At 45.4% G+C, this 22941-nt stretch overlaps 1 protein-coding gene across 2 annotated transcripts in view; it reads right to left on the bottom strand.

Moving 5' to 3' along the window:
* Positions 1-1922: 1922 nt before the first annotated feature.
* NFXL1 (nuclear transcription factor, X-box binding like 1) overlaps positions 1923-22941 on the bottom strand; it is a 48617-nt gene continuing 27598 nt past the window's right edge. For both annotated transcript variants that reach the window (XM_075422037.1, XM_075422038.1), the window contains 6 exons: positions 21239-21405; positions 20416-20485; positions 15460-15564; positions 13629-13715; positions 10222-10275; positions 1923-5150 (listed from right to left, as the gene is read on the bottom strand). In XM_075422037.1, the coding sequence (XP_075278152.1) occupies positions 4977-5150; positions 10222-10275; positions 13629-13715; positions 15460-15564; positions 20416-20485; positions 21239-21405 (657 nt within the window). In that variant the 3' untranslated portion in view covers positions 1923-4976. The remainder of the gene's footprint in view (positions 5151-10221; positions 10276-13628; positions 13716-15459; positions 15565-20415; positions 20486-21238; positions 21406-22941) is intronic.

Raw genomic sequence — 22941 nt, 5'->3', positions numbered from 1 at the left:
CGACATGAGTACGGCTTCTATCCCTGGTCACCACCCTTGGCTATCGCTGAGGATGACACCCTTCATACAGAGGTTGGTTACTAAGACAAGCACTTCTTCCTAGCTTTTTCCCAGCTTCTCCCCACCTTCAGACTCCAGCTCTGTCACATTTTGTTTGCGTGCAGACTTCATGGGGCAGGGACTGGGCGCTCTGAGCTGCTGGAGTGCCGCTGTGCATCAGCAACTCCTGCTCATGGTAATCCAGCCCCGGATTTTTTTACCCAGCCAAGCAAAGTCCCCTCCAGAGGAAAGCAGTGGTTTTGTTTTTAAAACAACTGCACAAATAATAGGAAAAGCATGGAAAGAGAGAGAAGCACGAGCATTTATGCAAAATCTTCAAATTGCTTAATGTAAAACAAATATTCCACGCTGTAATGCTGATAAAAAGAGGAATCAAACTGCAATTCATGACTTCTTACAGTATTTTGCAGAGATGAGTTAGCCCTGTCAAAAATTACAAGAGCTCAGCTTTCACGTGTTCTAAGAGGTGCGCTACGTGGCTCGCACCGCAGAGCCAGCATGGCCCGGGCGGGGGGAAGCGGTCTCCTGAGCAGCAGCCCTCTGTACTCCAAGCCCACCTTGACTCCTCGTCTCGGAGTAACTTCCTCAAGCAGGGGAGCCATCCAGATTGCAGTTTCACAACGACAAGGTTCGGCCAGTGCTCAGCACGCAGAAAAAGCCTAAGCTGACTTCTGGTTTCGTTGGCAATTTTGTGGAAATCGCCACACAAGAAACAATGATTTAGTTTAACTAATACTTGGTTGAGTTAAGCCACAGCTCCCTCAGAGTATGGCTTATTTCTAGAGAGCTGCCGTTTAGCCTACCTTATGATTGACTTTAATGCATCACAGAGCTCATAGTGATACAATATCCATGCCAGAAACTTGTTTTCTGGTAGCATGGCCTATAAACATTTTAATGCAGAGGTAAATAATTCATTAACATGTAACCATTAGTGGAAAGAAGCAAGCATGTCTCATTATCTTGTAACTAATTTGATTTCATTTGATTTTTCTCCAATTTTTACCTTGTGTTTCCCTTCCTAGTAAATACAGACCACTGCAGCATCTTAATTTTATAATCCCTTAGGGCTATTGATTGATTTAATTGAATGGTAAGAGCAGACACGAATACATATTTACATTCATGAAGCAAGAAAAGGGAGCGATTTTAATGCCCACAGTTAACAACCGGTAAGAGGATGAAATCAGAGCAGAAGAGGGACATCTGGACTAAACGAAGCTGAGGGCAGGGTCACCCACGCAGTGTCCACACAGAAATATTCCACCCTGAAGCACGCACCAGAGAGCAGCTACCACGCGCACCGAGCTTCCGCGGCCTGGCACGGGAACACCTGCCAGCCCCAGCACCTCCGTGCTCCGAGCCCCAGCGCACAGGCCCACCACTCACAGAAGAGCCGGCACATCGCAGATACGCTTCAGAGCCAGAACCGCTGAGATCACAAACTCCCAGTTCATGCTTTAAAGCCACGATCAAGCATAGAAGCTTTAATGAACAAATTTTGCTGCTACCTGCATAGTAACTTTTCCTTCTCTAGTAGTTAGGGTCAGGACAAACATCTAATAAATCAGCTGTATTTCCCCATATGAGGCCAAAAAAAGTCATCTGCTAAGTCCATTCCCATTTACTGCAACCTTAATCCATTTTCACGACCCATTCTCGCAATTTTGTCCGAGCAGCACCACGAAGCAACGCGATGACATAATTCCTGTATTAATGCGAGCAGTAAGCACTGCCACTGCCGGAGACGCGAACAAAAAGCTTGCCTAAAACTTCTGCTGCGCTACGTCGGTCGTCACCACCCAGGGAAGTTCGCTGCTTTACTACACCAGTCCTTGAGAAAAAACCCCACATTTTCAAACTGGTTTTGATACGTTTATTGTCTGACTTGGTTTTTACATTAAATTAACAGACACAATGGCTTTGTTATTGTTGCAGGGAACAAACTTATCCAAGCAGTTTCCAATCCAAAACAGACTGGCAACTTGTAAGCACCTCTGTTCAGCGGAAAGACAAAGGCTCACCAGAACGCACTCAGAATCAGAAAAAGCCCCCCAAGGCTTTTTTTAATTTCGCATGTAGCTAAATACTCTGCGTGCTAAGTATCCTCATCATCAGGCGGCTCTCTCTAAAATTTCCCTTCAACAGCAGGTCAGGTTGTATCACTTAACGTACACTTATCAATATGCATTTTTCTGCAAACCGTTAACATTCAAGATATTTACTCATCACATTATGTAGCAGTACATTACATTTAAATTGCTGAAAAAAAATCCCTACCTTCAGTTCAGCAGTTCCTTTCTGGAATTGCCATCTTTCGTGAATACCGAAAACCAAGTGATTTTCTCTGCATCATTTATTTCAAAGGTTGTCATGCTTGCCAAATGCAGCTCCAACCAAAAAAAGGCAAAAAATTAACTGTAAAAATAATTTTTAAAACCAAATAGAAGCCAGTGATTTATTAAACTGCTGACTGCCTGAACCCCCACACTTGTTTTGTGCCAGGAAACAAATCTCTGGTTCAGCAGGCAGACCAGCAGAGCGCACATGACTCAGACGGTTGGGTAAGGTACGCAGAACTCTTGTGAACAAAATTTCAAAAACAGGTTCATCTCGCCTATGCGGGGTTCAGGAGAGCTACAAATCCTTTAAGCAAGGGAACATCCCTACACACACACATCTGTATGAGTGGAACGGATTTTTAAAGACCAGGGTGCTTTCTTAGGACAATAAAGCTGATCAGTAAGAAGCAAGTCTTCTCCTCTCCAGTATTTCACACAAATACTCACTGCAAAATATGTGGAAAGGAACAACTACGAACGACTTCAAACGTGTAACTTCAGCACAGTCCATTTTTATAGCTCTGTAGGGTGAGGCTGCTTCTCTTTGCTGCAGAGGCAGGGTAAACTTCAGACTGTACTTGTTGGAAACCAAAAGCTGGCAGAAAACAGAAAAATGAGTTCCAGCCCTGTAAGGTGAAAGCTGCTTCCACAACGGTCTCATTCCTGTTGATCCGTGCATTTCAGCTATAAAGGTATCTTGTATTTTTGGACAATACATCACAGTTTACTTTAGCTGAACAAAAATCTCTCTTCTTTTTCACTTCAGGACAGGAGAGGTGCCAGCATAAGCAGCCACAATAACAGCATCACCTCGCTTGGTTAAAGAAACACCACTTACATATGGAATTATTTTCCAGGCATTAATATTATAGACAAGAGTTAAAGTAACAATATGGAAAAAGGTTTGTTCCTTATACTGGAAAATAAGAGAATTCAACAGAGATGCAGCTACGGTTGCCTCGTGTAATTTCAACTAATTCTACAACTTTATATGCTAATGCCCTGACACATAACAAGAGCATGCATTTCTAAAAATTAATTAAAAAGAAACAATTAAATACTACCAGATAGCACCGATCCACACTAAATATTGCCATGTATTCCTTATCTCTCTTCTCCTTCACCAAACTAAGGTGAAAAATTGAAAGGAAAGTGCTTTTCTCCCCATTTTGTCAGTCTACGCAATCTAAAAGCTGTTCCATTTTTCTCTGCTGCTGAACCGTAATTACAGTTGGGTATCAGCTCAAATGAACACCGTGGACCAAAACCCACCGAAAGGGCTGCCAGACAAACCGCCACCTTCTCTGCTAACCCACACAAACGCTCCTGCTGCTTTCGCAGGATTTGCCATGAAATTATACGCCTGGATTACAGGGGCAAGCGAACGCCCTTTGGCTTTGTACCTCGCCTTCCACAGGATCTGCAAGCACTTCCCAGTTACCCACAACGCTCAAGGATCAGTACAGGATTTCCAGCAGAGGTTGAAAAATCTCGTTTTCTGCCGTCTCCCAGCCCGGAATTTAACTGGCAGTCTCTCAGCTGAGACAATGTGGCTTCAACAATGTGTAAACCCTTCCCTTCTACCAACAAACACTGATATCCCAAAGCAAGATATTTCCAACTGTCAGTAAGAAGCTATTTAAACACTTAAAAGATTAGCTAGATGATTCACAAATGATCACCAAACACCACCCAGATGGCTTCAGGACGACATATAACTGTATTATCATGCTGCTGTTCAATTACGGTTTTGCACACCTGTGAAAATACTCCAATGTGACGTTTATCTACACAAAGAGTTTGGTGGTGCTCCAAGGCCAACCTCAAATGGCTTTTCTGCTGCTGGTGTTGGGGGCAGTGATGAGACCGCACCCTGAAGCTACTCCACGTCCACGTCCAGCGTATCCACCTGCCCCGCAATGACGACTTCAGTTGGTGTGATGCTGAGGAAACAAGGGGGAGTGAGCCTCCAAAAAGTGAACCCCCCAGCCTGTGAGGGGGCCCGTCCGGTGGACTGTGACACCGCTGACTTGGAAGACAGCTCACATTTCCTTTCTCTGAACGAAGCTCTGATATGAGGCCCCAGAATATTCAAGCCCAAGTGATCCGAAGTTCCCCGTTAGCTATTGTAATTAAAACGGACACAAAGCACAGAAATCGTTGGGTGACACAACATAAAGACTAGGGTAAGAATACTAATCTTCAGTAAACCACTAAACTGATTTTACAGGAAACAAATATTCAATAAAGCAGTTTATACTAAGCTATTTTTAATATTATGAGATGCAGACAAGGAAAAGTAACACAATACATTAATAGAAGAGATGTTACGGGATCTCAGTCAGACGAATTACGTCAGCTCTTCAGTGTAGACTAAAATCTACGATTACTTTCGGTGTCTGAACTCCATTTTGTGCCGTAAATGTATTAACACAAAAGGCGACGCTTCTCCCCTCCTGGCCAACAGCATACGTACATCATCTATGCATATTAAGTTCTGCCACACACAGACTAATGTTCTAGGAATAACAGCTACCTACAGCCCGACTGAGGTATAGTAAATATTGAGTTGTTTCAGTCATTGTAGACCATGAGCCATGCAACCATCACAACAGCAACTCCGAACACTGGCAGCATAATGAGGTTCTTGTATTTTTGCCATGACGATTGTTCAACTTCTACTTCATCCTTTCTTCTCTTATTCTTTCTTCGCCCTTTCAATCTGTTTTCAAAAGCTTCCAGTTCAGCCTAGACGAAGGAAACCAGAAGTAGTTGATATTTGTGTCAGAATTAAAAACAAGGAAACGTGCAGATTTTAAATAACACTCCCCAAAACCATTTTATAAAAGTAATCAGCAGCCAACGGAAGCTATGTGTCTCTTACAGACGAGACGGTAGCGCCACATCCCACGGTAACGCAGGGCTTCGCTTCCAAGTATTCAGCCATTGGTTAGTTTCCTATGAGAAACATCGCCAACAACGCAACCAACTGAAGGTTTACATTAGATTTTTAACTCAGGCTGAATCTGCTAAGCCAAAATGAGATTGTTATTTCCATTAAATATGTTAAAAATACGTTATTTTTCCTATTAAAGCACTCGTCAGGATTTCATCTATTACAATAACGTATAAAAGAGCATAGGCTGAAATCTTTGAAGACACTCCCCCCAATAAGGGTGTGCTCTCTGCTAAAAATAAACAAAAACATAAATAAAAATCTATCCTCTTTTCCCCATTCTTTATATTTTGTATGTTTGGTTAAATTTTAGATTAACAGCTATAATCTTAGACATTCACACAAAGATTCCATTTGTTAAGTACTATAACTTAAGACTTTGTCACTCATAATGACTGTAGCAGGTACAGGGCGTCCTTCAAAAGAAAGCAGGTGCCCTTTGGCCCAAAAACGAAGCAACACAACTGGAAAGATAGGAAGAATGTCAAGCTTCCAGCCAGGACAGCAGCTTCAGGGTGATGCCGGGAACGAACAGCAGGACCCTCCAATCCCTGTTCCTCAGCCCCCTCGGCATCCTTTTAAAGCGTATCAAGAGCATACAGCCAAAACTCGTTTTAGGGCACAAAGCTGAAATACAACTGGAATTGGGCAGCCTGGAACAAAGAGTGTAAGACTGGGATAAGACCCCAACAAGGAGCCATCTAATTGCTAGGAAAAGCAGAAAAGATGCTCTGAAGTAAAGCCGAGAGCCTAAAAACCGAAAAGGTCTGAGGATTGTCTGGATTTTTGGGTAGAGCAAGCAGGGGAGAAGGTGCAAGGGAGCAGAGACCGGATGAACCAAGAGAGGGTCGAGTGATGGAGCAGCAGAGCCAGCACGCCGGGACTGGCTGGGCAGAGGGCGCGAGGCTGAGCCGAAGCAGACGCAACCTGGACAGCAAACAGGGACAAAGCCCGGCCTCGAAGGGCAATAAACCCTGCGGCACCGCCAGGAAGAGGGGCAACCAGGACAGAAAGGTGGCAGGGAGCACTAAAACAAGAATGGGGCTGCTTTGGAAAACGGGAGGAGAAGTCATCCGGTAAATATAATTTTCCTTTGGAGCTCAAGATTGCCTGATGTCTGGTCTTCCTCTACTGACAGCAAGTATCTGTCAGAGTTTCGCCAAGCGGATCTCACTGCCCTTCTTGTGCCAGATGCCGCTGCTAGCAGCAGCAAGGGACCCATTTTGATGTCTGTTCCTTTATCCCTAACAAAGGCAGAAATTGTTGGCACTTCTCTGACAATATGGGAGGAAAGTTCGAAGTTCCACAGCCTGCTATTTGAAACAAGGTTACTTTCAACTGGCTAACCCTCCTTCAGAAAAGCAAAGCATTTTAATGAAACAGTTTTTCAAAATCCAAAATCTGGAGGCAAGTGCACAGTTCTTAAGGTTTTATAGATAATATGGCAGTATTTCATTTTATAGAGATGCTAAATCAAATTTGGGGCTTCTACAGTTATTCTATACTTGTGATCTGCAAGTTTTAAAAGCAGAGTGCTTCGTGAATTGCAGTAATCTGAATTAAAATATAGGGCTCGAACAATTATATAACAGATGCTGAATCGCTTCCCTAGCGATCTTTACAAAAACCCAGCTAAAAATACATATATCATAAAAAACAAAACACAGAATGAAAAAAGGTTCGTGGGCACAGAATACGAGAAAGGAGCCATCGCTATCCTTGAAAAGCTACCTACGGGTTTTATGTAACCGCCATCGTTCCCAAAGTGTCACCTCAATGATCTCTGAACAATGACGTGACGCTTACGCCCAGTCCTCAAGCTACCTTAATTTTTCAAGCTAAACAAGCTCAAGCTTTTTATTTAGAGTAAGAAGCTAACTTCTTTGTGGACAGACATATCAAAATGAAATGCGTTTGTTTAAACTGTACACTCCAAACAATTTGATGCCAGACAACGTCTAGTTTCGTGTAGAACTCATCTAATTAGAATTCAGGTTTGAGATCTCGACTTTCAGTATTGAAACTCTCAACTGTTACCGATTAGCTCGAAAATTTAACCAGATCTTTTACACTAGAGTGGGACAGGGAGAGCTTGGTCTGATTCGTTAAATAATTAAAGCAGTGATCTTTTTTCCACCTCTAGCAGTTGTGAAAACCCCAGTCTCAGGCGGTGCTTCTGAATTAGCAGCAAAGCTCAGCTGCTAGGGCCGTGACGAGAAGCCTAAGCAAGCCATCTCCCTTCCGTGAACAACCAAGTGATTCCATCTGTACATGATCTTAGCAGAAGCTGCTACCGAACATAGGAAAATCCAAAATCTAAATGTGCAGACGTACCAGAGCGCTCGCGAGTTTGTACGTAAAGGATTTAATGAAGTACTAACCCAAACAGGTCTCAGGAAGCTGTAACAGATGAACTGTCTACGGAAAGATCTGCTGATGACATCAAGAAGGTGGCACAAGGTGCAAACTTCTGTCAGCAGGGAGGATACTCAATCCATCCATACTCTTACTGTGACCCAACAGCCCGTGACAGCGATGTCCTCCGCCACGCATCACCAGATGGCAGATCACCAGATCAGACTGGAAGGGAATCCGTCAGCAGCAGCTGAGGTTCGTACTTGTGCGCAATTCTACAGCCTATTCATTAGTTACCGTTGTCCTATTTTTTTTATTTGCCCTATTGTCGTCCTACTGTTTGCTATTGTGCTGTATTAACTGGCCACTCTTAATTAACCATTCACTAGGCTTGATTATGCAGAGCTGAAGTGTTTTGTCCCTGAAGCTGCCTCCCTCACAAAACACGTACGCAGCAGCAGCTGCCGTACACCGCACAGGGGTCCTGCCGGGCTGCAGCTGCAAGACTTCACCGAACGCACACCTAGAAAGCGGCCGTGGTGTGACGCCAGGGAGAAACAACTGCTGCCGAAGAACCAGGACAGAAGTAGCGCTGCATGCTGTGCTGGTGGAGTGAAGCTGCCACGGTTTCAGGGGAGCCACGTTAATGAGACTTTACTAGAGAGACTGGAAGTTAAGAGATTTTGAAGCAGAAATTGTTAGTTACCAGAATGCCTTCTGGACTGCGTGAAAACGCATGCAAACACCAGCAGCTCTGAATTTCTAGCTCTAGAACTGTAAGCACGTGCTTTACACGGGTAACTGTCCACTAGCACACTTCAATACTTCGCATGCAGAGCCATCAGCTACAGAGTGCCTAACAAAATGCTGGAGACATCTGTGCGCCAGCTACCCTTCTGGAACGGTGTTCCCGAGCTAACACTACCGAGGTCACCTCAGAGAACAAGAAGAGTCAGACAAATGGTCTAGAAGTTATCACAGAATCATAGACCATAGAATCACAGAATGGTTTGGGTTGGAAGGGACCTTAAAGATCAGCTGGTTCCAACCCCCCTGCCATGAGCAGGGACATCCTCCACCAGCCCAGGGTGCTCACAGCTCCATCCAACCTGGCCTTGAACACTGCCATGGAGGGTGAATGAGGGAATATGCAACCACTGCTGTAGACTGTTGAGGCACGAACGCAACAATAAATGTTACAAGATGATCACAAAACAGTGCCTGGTCTCCTGGACAGCAGGTACGTAACTGCACGCTTTGCCTGCACAACGAGTATCACCGAATCACAGACTGGTCGGGGTTGGCAGGGACCTCTGTGGGTCACCCAGCCCAACCCCCTGCCCAAGCAGGGTCACCCACAGCAGGCTGCACAGCACCGCGGCCAGGCGGGGCTGGAATATCTCCAGAGAAGGAGATTCCACAGCCTCCCTGGGCAGCCTGGGCCAGGGCTCCATCACCCTCAGAGGGAAGAAGTTCTTCCTCGTGTTCAGCTGGAGCTTCCTCTGCTTCAGTCTGTGCCCATTGCTCCCTCTGACAACCAAAAGCAGGCTTCTCTAGAGCACTGGTTGGCAGACGTCACGCTTCAGCAAAGCCTCCAGGCAATTAATCAAAGCATGCATAACAGAAGTTGTGACCCGCAGAGAAGCCGTCTATCCTAAGGAGACTGGGAGAACGGCACAAGAGGATGGTGTCTGTGAGCAGGCCTCCCGCGTCGCCTTCACGGCAGGGCGTGAGCCAGCGCACTGCGATGAAAACGGAGCGTGCCACCCAGGTGACAGCGCGAGTTTAACCTGGGACGTAACTGGCGTGGTAACCCAGCAAAAGGAGAGTCAGAAAGCACAGGCTGGGCTCGGAACATGGCTTGGTGCCCAGCGCTCCGGCGCAGGCATACACGCCTGGAGTGGCTGGCGGGGGTGTGTCATGGCTGTCACCTCCCGGTGACAAACCCGGCCCAGCCACCGCCCAAGCTCACTGTCAGTGTCTCCGGGCAGCTGGCACAGCAGCTTCTTGGATCACAACGCCCACAACACACGCTCACCACCACCAGCAACTACAGCAAACACCCAGGCTTCCCCCGTCAGAGACCTCGAAGGACAAGGACTCGTTTCGGCTTCCTTGTTCTTTCCTGACGGGACGGAGGAGGGACACTTCACCCAATATTTAGATCTCTGTGCAGGCTATTCAGCAGTTCTCTGAGGCTTATGCATTCGGAAGTGTTCGATTAAAATCCAGCGCACTTCATATTTTAAAAATAAACTATACTATACACAGTTATAGTAATGCAAGATTAAACTGGATAATTATCGTTTTGCACAAAATTATGAGAATTGCTTGGGAAAATGTGTGCTCCTAACCACTGCGAATCGTTCACAGCCCACCGAGCAAGCTAACAGCCGAGAGGAGTGACTGTGCGTAGCACACTACAAACTATACACCTCTTTAGCTGCATGCAAATTAAATGATTTACGAACAAGGACGCGGTGGGCGAGGAAGAAGAAAGGCTGATACCTGTTGTCTTCGCTTCTCCTCTTCAAGAGCAGCTTTGGTTTCCGCCTCTTTTATCTGTCCAGACATACAAAGTGATTAGCAACGGTTGTAAACAGCAGCTCCATCTATTTTCTTACATAGTTACTCCTGTAGAATGGTTCTCAGCAAAAGGGAGCAAAACCTCCATCAGGTGAGCTCCTACCTTATCCAGATTACAAAATATTCTCGGGAAAAGCTGCATCATCTCACATTTGGAAAACAAGGAACATATAACGGCTGCTACAAGGTTATAAACTGAACTTCTGACTTACAAAACCTAAAAATAGTTTGTTCACTAACAATCAGGAGAATCCCTACAGATAGTTATTCAAAGTTTCTGCACCTTTATTCTCAATTCAGTACACTTGACATACAGATAATTCCTATACATACACACATTTATTTCATTCCAAAAGTACTTTAAATATTCCCTGACTACCAGGGCAAAAGGAAACCTCTGTATTTGTACCAAACACAACATATTGGCTAATGCATAACCAAACTGCTGGAAAGCTCTCGCTGTAACGCAAACCGCAAGTCATTAAAAACGCTCCACCACCAGAAAGCCAGATGAAAAGAAGTCACGGGAGTTGCGATCGATAATTCCACACAAGTGTTTTGTAGCGTTCAAGAAAGCAAATTCAATGCCAGAAATTATGAAAACCAGTACAGAAAAAACGTCAGTACGTAAACACGATGCACTTGAACCTCAGCTCCTGCATTCAGCTTTGGCCCTGCAGTACCAGAAGAAGGTAAAGCCTGAACACACACGAAAGGCAACAGGATGGAGTGGCTTCTGCCTCAAGAGATGCGTCACTAGGATTCATCGGGTGACTAACGGGGCACAAAATCCTGAAGAGCGTGAAGATGCCAAACAGGGAGAAAACATCAATAATCCTTTTTCATAACACAAAAGCAAAAAAATCGAAATTACCAGGAGGCTGGTTCATAGCAGAGGGAGGCGTTCTACTCCCACACAGTATTTGGCCCAATCTAGAAATTCAGTGCTAGAGCACGTTTATAGATGCCCAAAGTTGACATCGACTGAAAAACAATTCGGCATGCTAACAGGAGACAAACCCGACACAGGTCGTTACACAAAGAGACGCCAGCGCGACCTGTAAAATCCCCCCAGTCAGGGACCACCACAGCAGCAGCCGTACCGGGTGAGCACCCCGGGGAAGCTGTGTGTCCCCGTCCTTCTGTATGTCACAGAATCACAGAATCACAGAATAGTAGGGGTTGGAAGGGACCTCTGTGGGTCATCTAGTCCAACCCTCCTGCTGAAGCAGGGTCACCTACAGCAGGCTGCACAGGACCTTGTCCAGGCGGGTCTGGAATATCTCCAGAGAAGGAGATGTCTCTTGGACCTTCAGCAGCGCGGCCACTGAATCACCGCCTTAGAAAAGTTAGATGTAAAAATCTGATTAATAACTTGAATTGAAAATATTAATAGTCTTGATCCTAATAACTGCCTATTTGCATACTAACGGTGACAATAATTTACCCAATACAGTTTGCGCAGGTGGAATCTGTTCCAAACCGTTTGCAGTTCCAGAGCTCCTGACGACCAAGAAAAAGCACACCAGCCCACGCTCTCGCCCGCTGCAGCTCACACAGGGTGCACTGAGGACAGGGCCCAGAGAACAGGCCTACACACAGGTCTTCAGGCAATTTTTTAAATTGCTAAAACCGTATCTCAAATAAAACCATTACTGAGAGTTTCACTAATGTAGACACAACGGCAGCGTCTCTCTTTAGGGGAGCGTATGAAGGCCCTGTGCACCGCGGAAATCGCAGTCTGGGGAGGAAAAAACTGCACAAGGAGCCTCCTGGTATTCCACTGCCATCTGACGGCGGCACTTCAGCTCCGCAAGGAAAGGGGACCCCTCAAATGCGAAAAAAAGCAACAGAGGAGCTGCTTTTTACACTGCTGTGGTCATATTTGCATGAGATTCACAGGTATAACATACACGGGCAGAGGGAAGCTTAACCATTATAATCACAGTATGGAAAAACACTTCTAGAACTAATTCTTTAAGAAAATGTACAGCAAACAACACATTCGACTCCTCAGCGAGAAGTGCACGCTCAGTCGCTGCTATACATGAGGAGTTTCGTTAAGAGTTAATACACTTTGGTTTTGGAAATTGACAGTTGTTTTGCAACTGTGCAAACTAAGTATCTTTGTAAATGCCAGCAGTTTTTAACAGACTTTCCAGCCTTGACACATGAAACAGTAACTGACACAATAAACTACTTCTGTCAAGTGCCCATCATGGGAGAACATTCTTGTTTGGCACTTAGAAGTCAACACAGGCTACAAAAAGGTGCCTAGTAAGAGCTGAAACAGAATTTTATAACTTGATATAAACCCCCAAACCAAATGGAATCCACGTTCTGCGAGGAAGGTACGCATAGCTAGGTTACGCCACGCAGTACGCCGGTGGCTCTGCTTACAGCAGAAACCGGGAGTCCTTTGCTCACTGCATCAGGCCGTTCCTCCCCGAGGATGACAGTGTCGGGGGTGAGGAGGAGGAAGCAGAATCTGCTGCAGCAGGACAGCAGCCGCCAGGCCGCCGCGTCCCAGCTGACGCCGTCTCTCATGGATTCACCTCGCTACAGCGCGCTCCATGCCCTACGAACTTACCCTGGCGCTCTGGAACTGCTTGTTACGGTGGGGATTTTCTGAAGGCAGACCCCAAGAGTCCTGGCATTCGACCTGTCTGTGAAGCTGCAGGATTTGGTGTATCCAGTACGTGCTGGAACTTGCCAATCGGTCCTCAAAGTCCGAGCGGAAGCTGACAAAAGTCCGCTTTGCCCACTGAGCTTTTGAGTTGCACATTTATTATGCCTAACACTTACCTGACAAAAACCAAGCAAGTTATGCACCAAATTCTTTTTGTTTCCATTTTTATAAAAGGCTTATAAGAGCCATGTTGCTATTCCGTCTCTCTGGGTGAGACAGCAATTTCTTCACAAAACAGCAGAACCAGGGAGCAGTCATGTTTACAGCAGGCTAAAAAGTATACCACAGCTGCTGGTGGTACCAGGTAACCAACACAGCGACGGCTTTACTGTCACTGAGCATCACCTGTTCTCAGCAGAAGAGGAAAGAACCAGCTCTAACAAATTTTTTTTAAAAAAAGAAAAATAACAGAATACTGTTTTAAAACAGTATTTCACCGACTTAACTACCACTGTCTCCAAACGCTGTAATTCTCCTCACTAAGCCACACGCAAGTCTGAAAAAACAGCTGCTATTAACCAGCACATCTACTTCTGTTGTATTTCTCGCTGGTATTGCCTTAAAAAATAATTCTGTGTTCATTTTCTCTGACTTTTCTTGAAGCGCCAAGAAGAAATTATAACTACAACAGATACATTACCTCAGATGCCTTCCGCTTCATTTCTTTGCACAATGCATCGCACTCCAGTGAAACCTGGCCTTCTTGTATCTTGCTGCACTGTATTTCCTGTAGAGTACAATTTGAGTCTTTTACAATCATTCCCCTACATAAAATTTAATTATAATGTCCATTTCTTTATGAAAATAATTAATTGGATGTATTGGAGCGGGTCCAGAGGAGGCCACCAAGATGATCTGAGGGCTGGAGCACCTCTCCTACGAGGACAGGCTGAGGGAGTTGGGGCTGTTCAGCCTGGAGAAGAGAAGGCTCCAGGGTGACCTTAGAGCAGCTACCAGTGCCTGAAGAGGCTACAGGAAGGATGGAGAGGGGCTTTTCACAAGGGGGTGTAGTGATAGGACAAGGGGGAACGGCTCTAAACTAAAAGAGGGCAGATTTGGATTAGATATCAGGAAGAAATTCTTCCCCATGAGGGTGGTGAGGCCCTGGCCCAGGCTGCCCAGAGAAGCTGTGGCTGCCCCCTCCCTGGCAGGGTTCAAGGCCAGGTTGGATGGAGCTCTGAGCACCCTGGGCTGGTGGAAGATGTCCCTGCTCGTGGCAGGGGGGTTGGAACCAGATGATCTTTAAGGTCCCTTCCAACCCAAACCATTCTGTGATTCTATGAATTATAAAACATTCTTATTTGGAGAGACATTGGTCACACGGAAAATAAGGCTAATGATTAAAAGTTATTTGAACCTGTAATTTTGTATTAAATTGCCCTTTTCTCTTTGCCTTCTTTCCACTAAGCTAGGTGGAAAGCAAGAATAAATCAAATAGCCCATCTGAATGTCTCCTCTCTCCTCTTTTCTCACTTGTTGGCTGAAGAGAAAGTAAAATAACCTTCTGAACTGTGGCAGAAAGGGCGAGCGCTCAGAGCCTCAGTAACTCCGTGTACATTCTCTCAACTGGCTGAGATTACAGGGCAAGGTCTGGTCACGGGGAGGGGGTGGAGAAAGAGTTCTCTCTCACACTTCCTTCCCTCCCCGTGATACTGAAGGAAAGACAAAAAGGTGGTTATCTGTAAGCAGGTGGTGGTTAGCCGTGAGCAGAGCCTGCTCGACACGCAGCACTTGCTCCGTCCGTGCCACCCTCCTCCCACAGAACACCCCACCTGCCAGGCCTCTCCCTGCCCAAGGCATCTCTTGGCGAAGCCCAGAACGCCGGGGAACTGCAGCCCGTTTGGAAGGCTCAGAAGTTAACCGGGTCCAGAAAAATAATTGAAGCACTTTTTAATTAAGCCAGATAATGCTTTTTTCGTTAAGTCATCATTATGTGCCAAGGCCTTACATCAATTTGGTTCTCCCCTCACAAGAACCCCCTCACAACGAATTTGTCCCACTGCTTTGTCCCTTCTCCTTGCCAGCAGCCGAGGATGCCAACGCCTGTGCTTGCTTTAAGGCTTGCAGAGAACCGTAACCGATTACATTAGGCAGGGATTCACAGAGTCTGTGCCTGTTCCAACTTATGTAACTATAAACTGCCCCACTATCGTCAGAAAAATGTATTTTTTCTTCACAAATCACTCCAGGTCATCCGAGTATTCTCCCAATGAAGCCACAAAAATCCAGGTGTGCTTGAAGACAAAAGCTACGGTAAGTCAGGCAGCTAACACGTTAGAACTAACGGGATTTTAGATTCTCCAGTGAATCTTTTGATTTTGCAGCCCAGATCTTCACGTGATGTGACCTGCTGCAGCCCTGCTAGGGTGACTGGACCTATTCTAACCTGCACCAGAGACAATCCGCCCACACCAGCCGAGGAACATGCAAAGAAAATGCATCATTCTCAACATCCTGACTGAGAAATTTACCTTTTTCAGCCTCTTGCAGAGACATCGGAGTTTAACCTTCTGGCTGCAGTTCAGAGGACAGCTACCCGAGTGGCAAACCTCCTTGCACCGGTGACCACAGGGCAACTGGAAAGAACAGACAACACAAATAATACCCCCACACCGACAAATGGCTGGAAAACTACAAAGAATCTACAAATTGGTTTTATTTCAGACATAGCAGCTTAATAAAAAACTCCTTCGGCTTAGCAGTTCTTCCCCACTTGTGAAATGGTGGATTTTTCTTTTTTTTTTTCTTTTTTGGCAAATGTTTGTTTGTTATTTACCGTATTCCAGTTCCTGTGGAACGATTCATCTTTTATTGGCAGAGCCTGACTAAAAACCAGTTTCTTCTTTCAAATGTTTCAACAACAGTCATCTCCGCAGTAATTTATACAGCGATTACCCCAGCTATCTGCCTTTTGGGGCAATACCAGCAGAAATGGTAAAAAGAAACTGAAAGCTGAAATTAAGTGTACTGGAGCAACTTGTAGATCAGAGTCAACAAAAGAACGAGGGGAGAATCGGAAGCAAAAATACCACAAAAGAAAATTTTGCATGCAAGAATCTTCTGGAATACACAAAAGTCAAACACAGGTCACCAATATTCTTATCACGTCCGATACAGTTTCACAAACCCCTACATTTCTGCGTTTGGAAGATGATCCCCTTTCTGCCATCTGTGAGACAGAGACTTTTTTTACTGCCAGTGCAACTTTTAACATTTACCAGGAAAATATTATCATTCAATTACTGTGTTAAGAACCGACATACTAATTTAAATATGCTGACTGTTAGGAATGTAGCAGCGCTCCCAGCATTACATTAGATAAAAACGATAAGAAAGCAAACAATTTTTTTCACTTTCTGTTAAGAACTTGACTGAAAGTTCTCATACACAGACCCATAAGAAGTCTTCCCAATGATGACCGTTCATTTTCAATCACACAACCCAGTACTGCTAATAACTGCAGGTGGAACACCACACAAGACATCTGATCGATTTATTTACAGTGTAGCTTTGAGCCCCAAAGCTATTTCAAATGGCATTGGATAGTGTTCCTCATTAAACATGAAATTTCATCTCCTTGCTGCCATCAAGGGCTTAACACAACTTGGAAAATGCTGCAAGACACAGAATTTTAAGATACGTTTTTGACATTTATTAAAAATCAAAAACATATACAAGCCACTTCAGCCGCATGCGATGACAGCAAAGCCCAGGCGTACGCCCTTCTTGGTGATCAGTAAACTTGGATTCCCAGAAGTCACAGAATCACAGCATGGTGGGGGTTGGCAGGGCCCTCTGTGGGTCACCCAGTCCAACCCCCTGCCCAAGCAGGGTCACCCAGAGCAGGCTGCACAGCACCGCGGCCAGGCGGGGCTGGAATATCTCCAGAGAAGGAGACTCCACAGCCTCCCTGGGCAGCCTGGGCCAGGGCTCCGTCACCCTCAGAGGGAAGAAGTTCTTCCTCCTGTTCAGCTGGAGCTTCCTCTGCTTCAGTTTGTGCCCGTTGCCCCTTGTCCTGTCGCTGGGCACCACTGGAAAGAGTCTGGCCCCGTCCTCCTGACCCCCACCCTGCAGATATTTAGAGGCATTTCTAAGGTCACCTCGCAGCCTTCCCTCCTCCAGGCTGAACAAGCCCAGCTCCCTCAGCCTCTCCTCGTAGGAGAGATGCTCCAGTCCCCTCCTCATCCTCGCAGCCCTCCACTGGACTCTATCCAGTAGCTCCTCATCTTTCTTCAACTGGGGAGACCAGAACTGGACACAATGCCTACTGGCTTTCAGCAAACAGAAACTCCACCAAGCTCTGCCAGGGACCCAAGGTCAGCTTCTGACAAGGAACAAGAAAATGCTCCTAAAATGCTAATTTGAGATTTACTTGAAGCTGTCAGGAGTACACACAAAACATTCCCGATTTAGTTTTGAGCAGACATATTTGATTTCTAAACTATAAATGTTCTGAATTCGGCAGTCTTCTCCATCTCCCCTTCTGGCCAAGCTGTTTGTAAGCTCTTCTCAGGAGGTGCCCTCAACGGGCTTGATCTGTCTCTACCAGGAGGGGTGGGGTCTGCTGGGGCTGCTCCTTCCAATTGTGTTTATCAGTGACGCCTTTAAAAAGAGAACTATCACTACAATTTATGTACACGTTTGTATCACTACAATTTTGGCCAGACTCTTCCCAGTGGTGCCCAGCGACAGGACAAGGGGCAATGGGCACAAACTGAAGCAGAGGAAGTTCCGTCTGAACATGAGGAAGAACTTCTTCCCTCTGAGGGTGACGGAGCCCTGGAACAGGCTGCCCAGGGAGGCTGTGGAGTCTCCTTCTCTGGAGATATTCAAGCCCCGCCTGGACGCGGTGCTGTGCAGCCTGCTCTGGGTGACCCTGCTTGGGCAGGGGGTTGGGCTGGGTGACCCTCAGAGGGCCCTGCCAACCCTGACCAGTCTGTGATTCTGTGAATTTGTATTGTGATCTGGCTCGCTAACTTTCCCAAAGTTGCAGACAAATATTGTAGGCTTACAAAACAGACAAAAGATCCCTAGCACTGTTCAGAGAAACAGGAACAACATTTTTAGACAAAAAAAACCCCAAAAGGTAAACCCCCCATCCAGGATATACGCAGTTACCCAAACAGGATCCCGGGAAAGCAGGACGACCTGTAGCCCACAGGTACGACTGACCCAGCAGCAGGGCTGCAGTAACACATTCACGCTTCGTGAAAGCCAGTAAGAGCTACAATCACAGGGAGGAAAGGGCATTTCAACATCATCAATTACACTACAAATACGATAGCAGAAGCGGCACAAAACCTGATTTTTCAAGGCATCTATAGGAATGAGGATTTCGGAGTTAAATAAATAAAAGCTTTATAAAACTAAAGTGGAATCTGTTGCCCTAAGCTTTTTTTACATCTCGCTGAATTAAGTAAAAAAGACATTGTTTGTGGAACCGGGCAATCTGAACTGCATGCTAGAACTCAGAGCCACTACTAGCTGGGTTTTAAATCCCAGACTGTCTCTTGGGAATACGTCCACAACAGTTACATTAATCAAAGTCAAAGATAAGATCTGGGGAAAAAAAAATCAATCTTTGAAGAGAAGCTGCAGCACAGGAACACATAGTTCATGTTAGGAGATTATAAGCACTCTTGAAAATAAAGAGGAGGAAGTCTTGGAGCAAATAAACCCAAAGTAGCAGAGAGGGAAATGAAAGGACAAAATTAAGAGGTAAATGGGCAATGAAATAACATCTAAAAGTGCTCCTTCGCCAGGATGAGAGCTTTCAGACATCCAGATGAGAAAATTGTGACAGGCACATTCATTTACCGAAAAAAAAAGACATCAGCAAGGCACCCACAAGGGCACAGAGCAGCAGAGAGAAGCAGGCACTCCGCACAGCCTTCCTGCCGGGGTAACACCACCTCGTCCGAAAACCGGAGGCGCAGGGACGGCTGGGAAACACGCGGCAATCCCGGGACTTTCTGCCTTTACTCAGAGCCAAAAAAACATCTTCTAATAGCAGCAAGGATTCATATTTGATGTTTCTGCCACTGGAAAATCATGAAGCAAAAGGAAAGTTTCGAACCTTCGTTTATTGGGTTGAGGCGGAATTCAGAGCTGCATGAGATGAGGAGGGAAGACAGAAACCCCAGACTAGAGCGCACCACGGGTAAACCAGCGTCAGGGAGCTGAGCGGAATCGGGGAAGGAGAACGGGCTGAATTAAGTTATTTATGAGTGCCAGGTAGGTACTGCATGAGGCAAAGAGACCCAGATACACAGTGAAAGGCCAACCAGAACAACAACAACAAGTGATTGCAGGATAAAATATTTTCTTTAATACAAGCCTTTTCACTGCAGGGAAGGAGAATTTCCCAAATTCTGGAGAGTTTAACAGCGGAAATACTTTCCCAAATACTCCTGGTTATTCCCAGTTTTCTGCTTCATACATTTCCTACCCCTACAGAGGGGAATGGAGTGAAGAGTGCTGTCACTCACCACCACGAATGACAGCCAAAGAACAGAGACACCAGCGCAAGTAACAGGTGGATTTCCAGCCACACAAGCAGCCCCTAACAGCACGAGGAAGGACAGGGAAGCAGCCATCCGGCCCAGCCCTCGCGTCTCACACCAGCACTACCCACAACCAGACAAATCCTGGCACGTGCCTAAGCTGTGACTGATGAAAATCTGGTAGCTGCTCCAGCCATTGCTTCCCCTGCTCCACAAGCTTTGCTACTCCAAAGCGTGATTTAACATCAATCTTCCTTACTGACGCCTGTCTACAGGGGTTCACAGCCTAAGCACCACGCAATCAGGATGTCGTTCTTCTCTCCTTTACAGCAACCCTTCAGAGACACCCAGGCACAGCAGAAGGATTAACCTGACACACGTTTCACCAGCGCAGCGGGGCATTAACAACTCGCCTCGCTTGCGAAGGACGAAACACCTTTCACAGAATCACAGAACAGTAGGGGTTGGAAGGGACCTCTGTGGGTCATCTAGGACAGCGATTACCAGAGCTGTGTTTAAGACAAGAACCACCGCAAGCACGATTCTGAGCATTTCTCCTGATCACACAGCACCCCACTATTTTGGAGATACCAATTCAAGACCAGTTTTTAGCCATGTTAGAGGACGTACTCCTCCACATGCAACCTCATCTGCACACTTAAACATTCAAGCCATCAATGCCTTGGAGACAAAGCTCTGATCCTTCGATACAACCTTCCAATCTGAGAGCAGGACATGGGTAAGTGTCCTCTGAGGACAGTTCACTCGCCACCTTCACATCTAGCACTTCACGTACCCATTTCGACTGTGCTTCTCTAGTTTGCTTGGCCCATGAAACTGTACCAAAAACCCTTACAAAATCATAAAACCCACAAAGTTCCACACGCCCATCAAATCCAGTATTTCTGCCTTAATATGGCTTACCTCTTTCGGACACTGATTTTTGCAGGAAATAAGCAGCTCCTTTTCTTTTAAATCAGCACACGTTAGTTTTCTGCAACAGAAAAGATGTATTTGTGATAAATTCCAAAAACAATCAAAGTCAGTACAGTTAGGGGTATGTTTTAAGCACATCTCGCTGTAAAGCAAAGTGGGCTCATTTGTCCACATCCCGAGGGACTGATACAAACTACGCTATTTTACAGACAAAACCACAAATATTTAGAGGATCTGAGGTACTTGAAATGAAACACACACAGAAGAGCACACGTGTGGGATGAATGTTTTCAGAGCATTATGCAGGGGATAAGGCTTCAACCCCCACGTCCCACCTTACTTTTACTGATGCCTAGCTTACCCCCTACCCACACACCCCCAAATGATTAAAAAGAAGCACGAAGAATTACTAAGAAGTTTCCAATTAAAACAGCCAGAGTTTGAAGGACATTAGTTCTAAAGACCTTTTACGCTCACTACATTAATTCTACTTCTCATCATGGAATTCTTCTTTACATACTGTAAGAGAACCACATACAGATCAAACATTATGTAGATTACTACATATTTGCATAATTCAAAGTATTACTGTATTATAAAAACCAGTTCTGCTCACCAGACTCCAGGTTTATAATAATTTTTGCAGTAATACCAAACAAAACACTGGCAAATTTTAAACAGATAAAAAGCGCATTATATTACAAATTACAACCTTCAGAAGAAATCTTATCAGCTCCCAGCCCCAGACATTTCAAGCAGTTTCCCGTTAGGAGCATTTCAATGAGAAGCTGGGTTCGGTCCCGACACTTACAGGCACTCAATATACAGCGTGGACAGCTTGCAGTGACACTTTATTTTCACCATCTGGAGACACGACGGGCAGTCCCCAGGGTGACAGGGCAAAACGCATCGGTGAGGACAGCCGGACGGCCGGGGCTTGCTACACTCCTCTTCACACTGCGAACACTCTGGACCCGCCTGACAAAACAAAACCAAAGAAAGGGCCAAACATTTCTTTGTTAGAAGCCATTAACGAGCTTTTCTACAGAAAAAAAGAGTTGGGGTGTTTTTGCTGAGTGAATTCAGCTATTCCATAAGACATCCCTCAAGCAAAAATAATTATTAAAATCTGCTTTTAAATGAAAAGCAAAAATGTCAGCGTTTGTCAGAGAGAAAGAGTTCTATTTTGCTTCCTGGGCATAAAGGGAACTCTTAATATTAGGAAAACTGCCATTAACCCTGTTAATTCTCTATGGAAAACTGTTAGAAAAAGAAGGAATTTCATATTCAGAACTAACTTTTCCCACCAACCCTGTTGCTGTAACACTTTAGTCATCGCATGCTGCTCTGGCATACAGAGGGGAGGTTTGTTGGCTTGAATTTAAGCAGCAAACTCTCCGTTCCATCGCTATACAAAGTCCAAAAAGACTAATTCCATGCCAACATTTCACTTTACGCTGTTCAAAATAAGGGCGTAAGAATTTAAGTTCTTAATACAGTTTCTCCCCATTTTCTTCCAGTCCCCTTTTCTTCTAACAATTTTCGCTGAAGTTTAGGAAGGAACCTCTGCACAACGAACATTCACAGAAGCCAGCCCCCAAAAATTCACATCTAAGAAAGGCAAGAGCAACCGAAAGCATTTAGAAAACTGTGATATAAAATTTAACACTAGGCAAAAGCAAACTGCTGACCTTTCTGCCACATTTTCTAACACAATGTGCAGAACAAACCTAAATTCCAGACAGAAAAATCACTACTCCGTCACACAAGCAACAAAATTCATCAGCCCTTTTCTGCCTGCACCTGCAATTTACTCTATCAAAACAACAGAACAAAAGTTCTAAAGGTCGAAACCAACCTGGATTTATAAAAATTCAGAGAAAGCTGAGAAATGAGATTCACCCACGCTTCACACGTACACAGGCTCTCGTTTTCCGAGAACGCATTGCCTCATTCAAAGCAGAGCTAGGAACCATCCTGACCAGCTCACATTTTAGCTGGTGTAACTGAAGGAGCAGGCAGCCAGCCTCTTGCAGCTGGAGATGCCCAAACGACTGCCGCTCGGCATTCACCGAGGGCACCCCGTTGCTGCAGGCTGCTGTTCCACAAGCTGCGCGCACCGCTCGTCCTCCTCAGGCAACAGTTCCACGGCCGCCAGCTATGGTCACTGCAATATCTGTAGTTATCAGGTGATGACACCACTTCTAGGATTGGAATCCAGAGGGAAATCATCCCATTTAAGTTAAAATATCACAGTAAGTTAAAATACAAGATCTCTGTTTTGTACCCAACCGAACGCTTGCTCAGCTTTTCAAATGCCTAGAAACCATACTGGAACTCTTTCTAAAGCAATATTTTAATAACCCAGAAAGCTGTTTTCCTCCACATCAGGACTCTTTCCAACCACAAGCTATCCGCTTTTGCTTCCTCAAAACTAGAGCAATTTTCAGCTTTGTACTTAGTTTCGGTTTCGTATTCTCTTCAGCAACTAACACCTACAGCTCCTTAATCACA

This window comes from Opisthocomus hoazin, chromosome 5 (assembly GCF_030867145.1).
Source record: "Opisthocomus hoazin isolate bOpiHoa1 chromosome 5, bOpiHoa1.hap1, whole genome shotgun sequence".
NCBI classification, from domain to species: domain Eukaryota; kingdom Metazoa; phylum Chordata; class Aves; order Opisthocomiformes; family Opisthocomidae; genus Opisthocomus; species Opisthocomus hoazin.
This window is presented reverse-complemented; position numbering and strand designations above follow the sequence as displayed.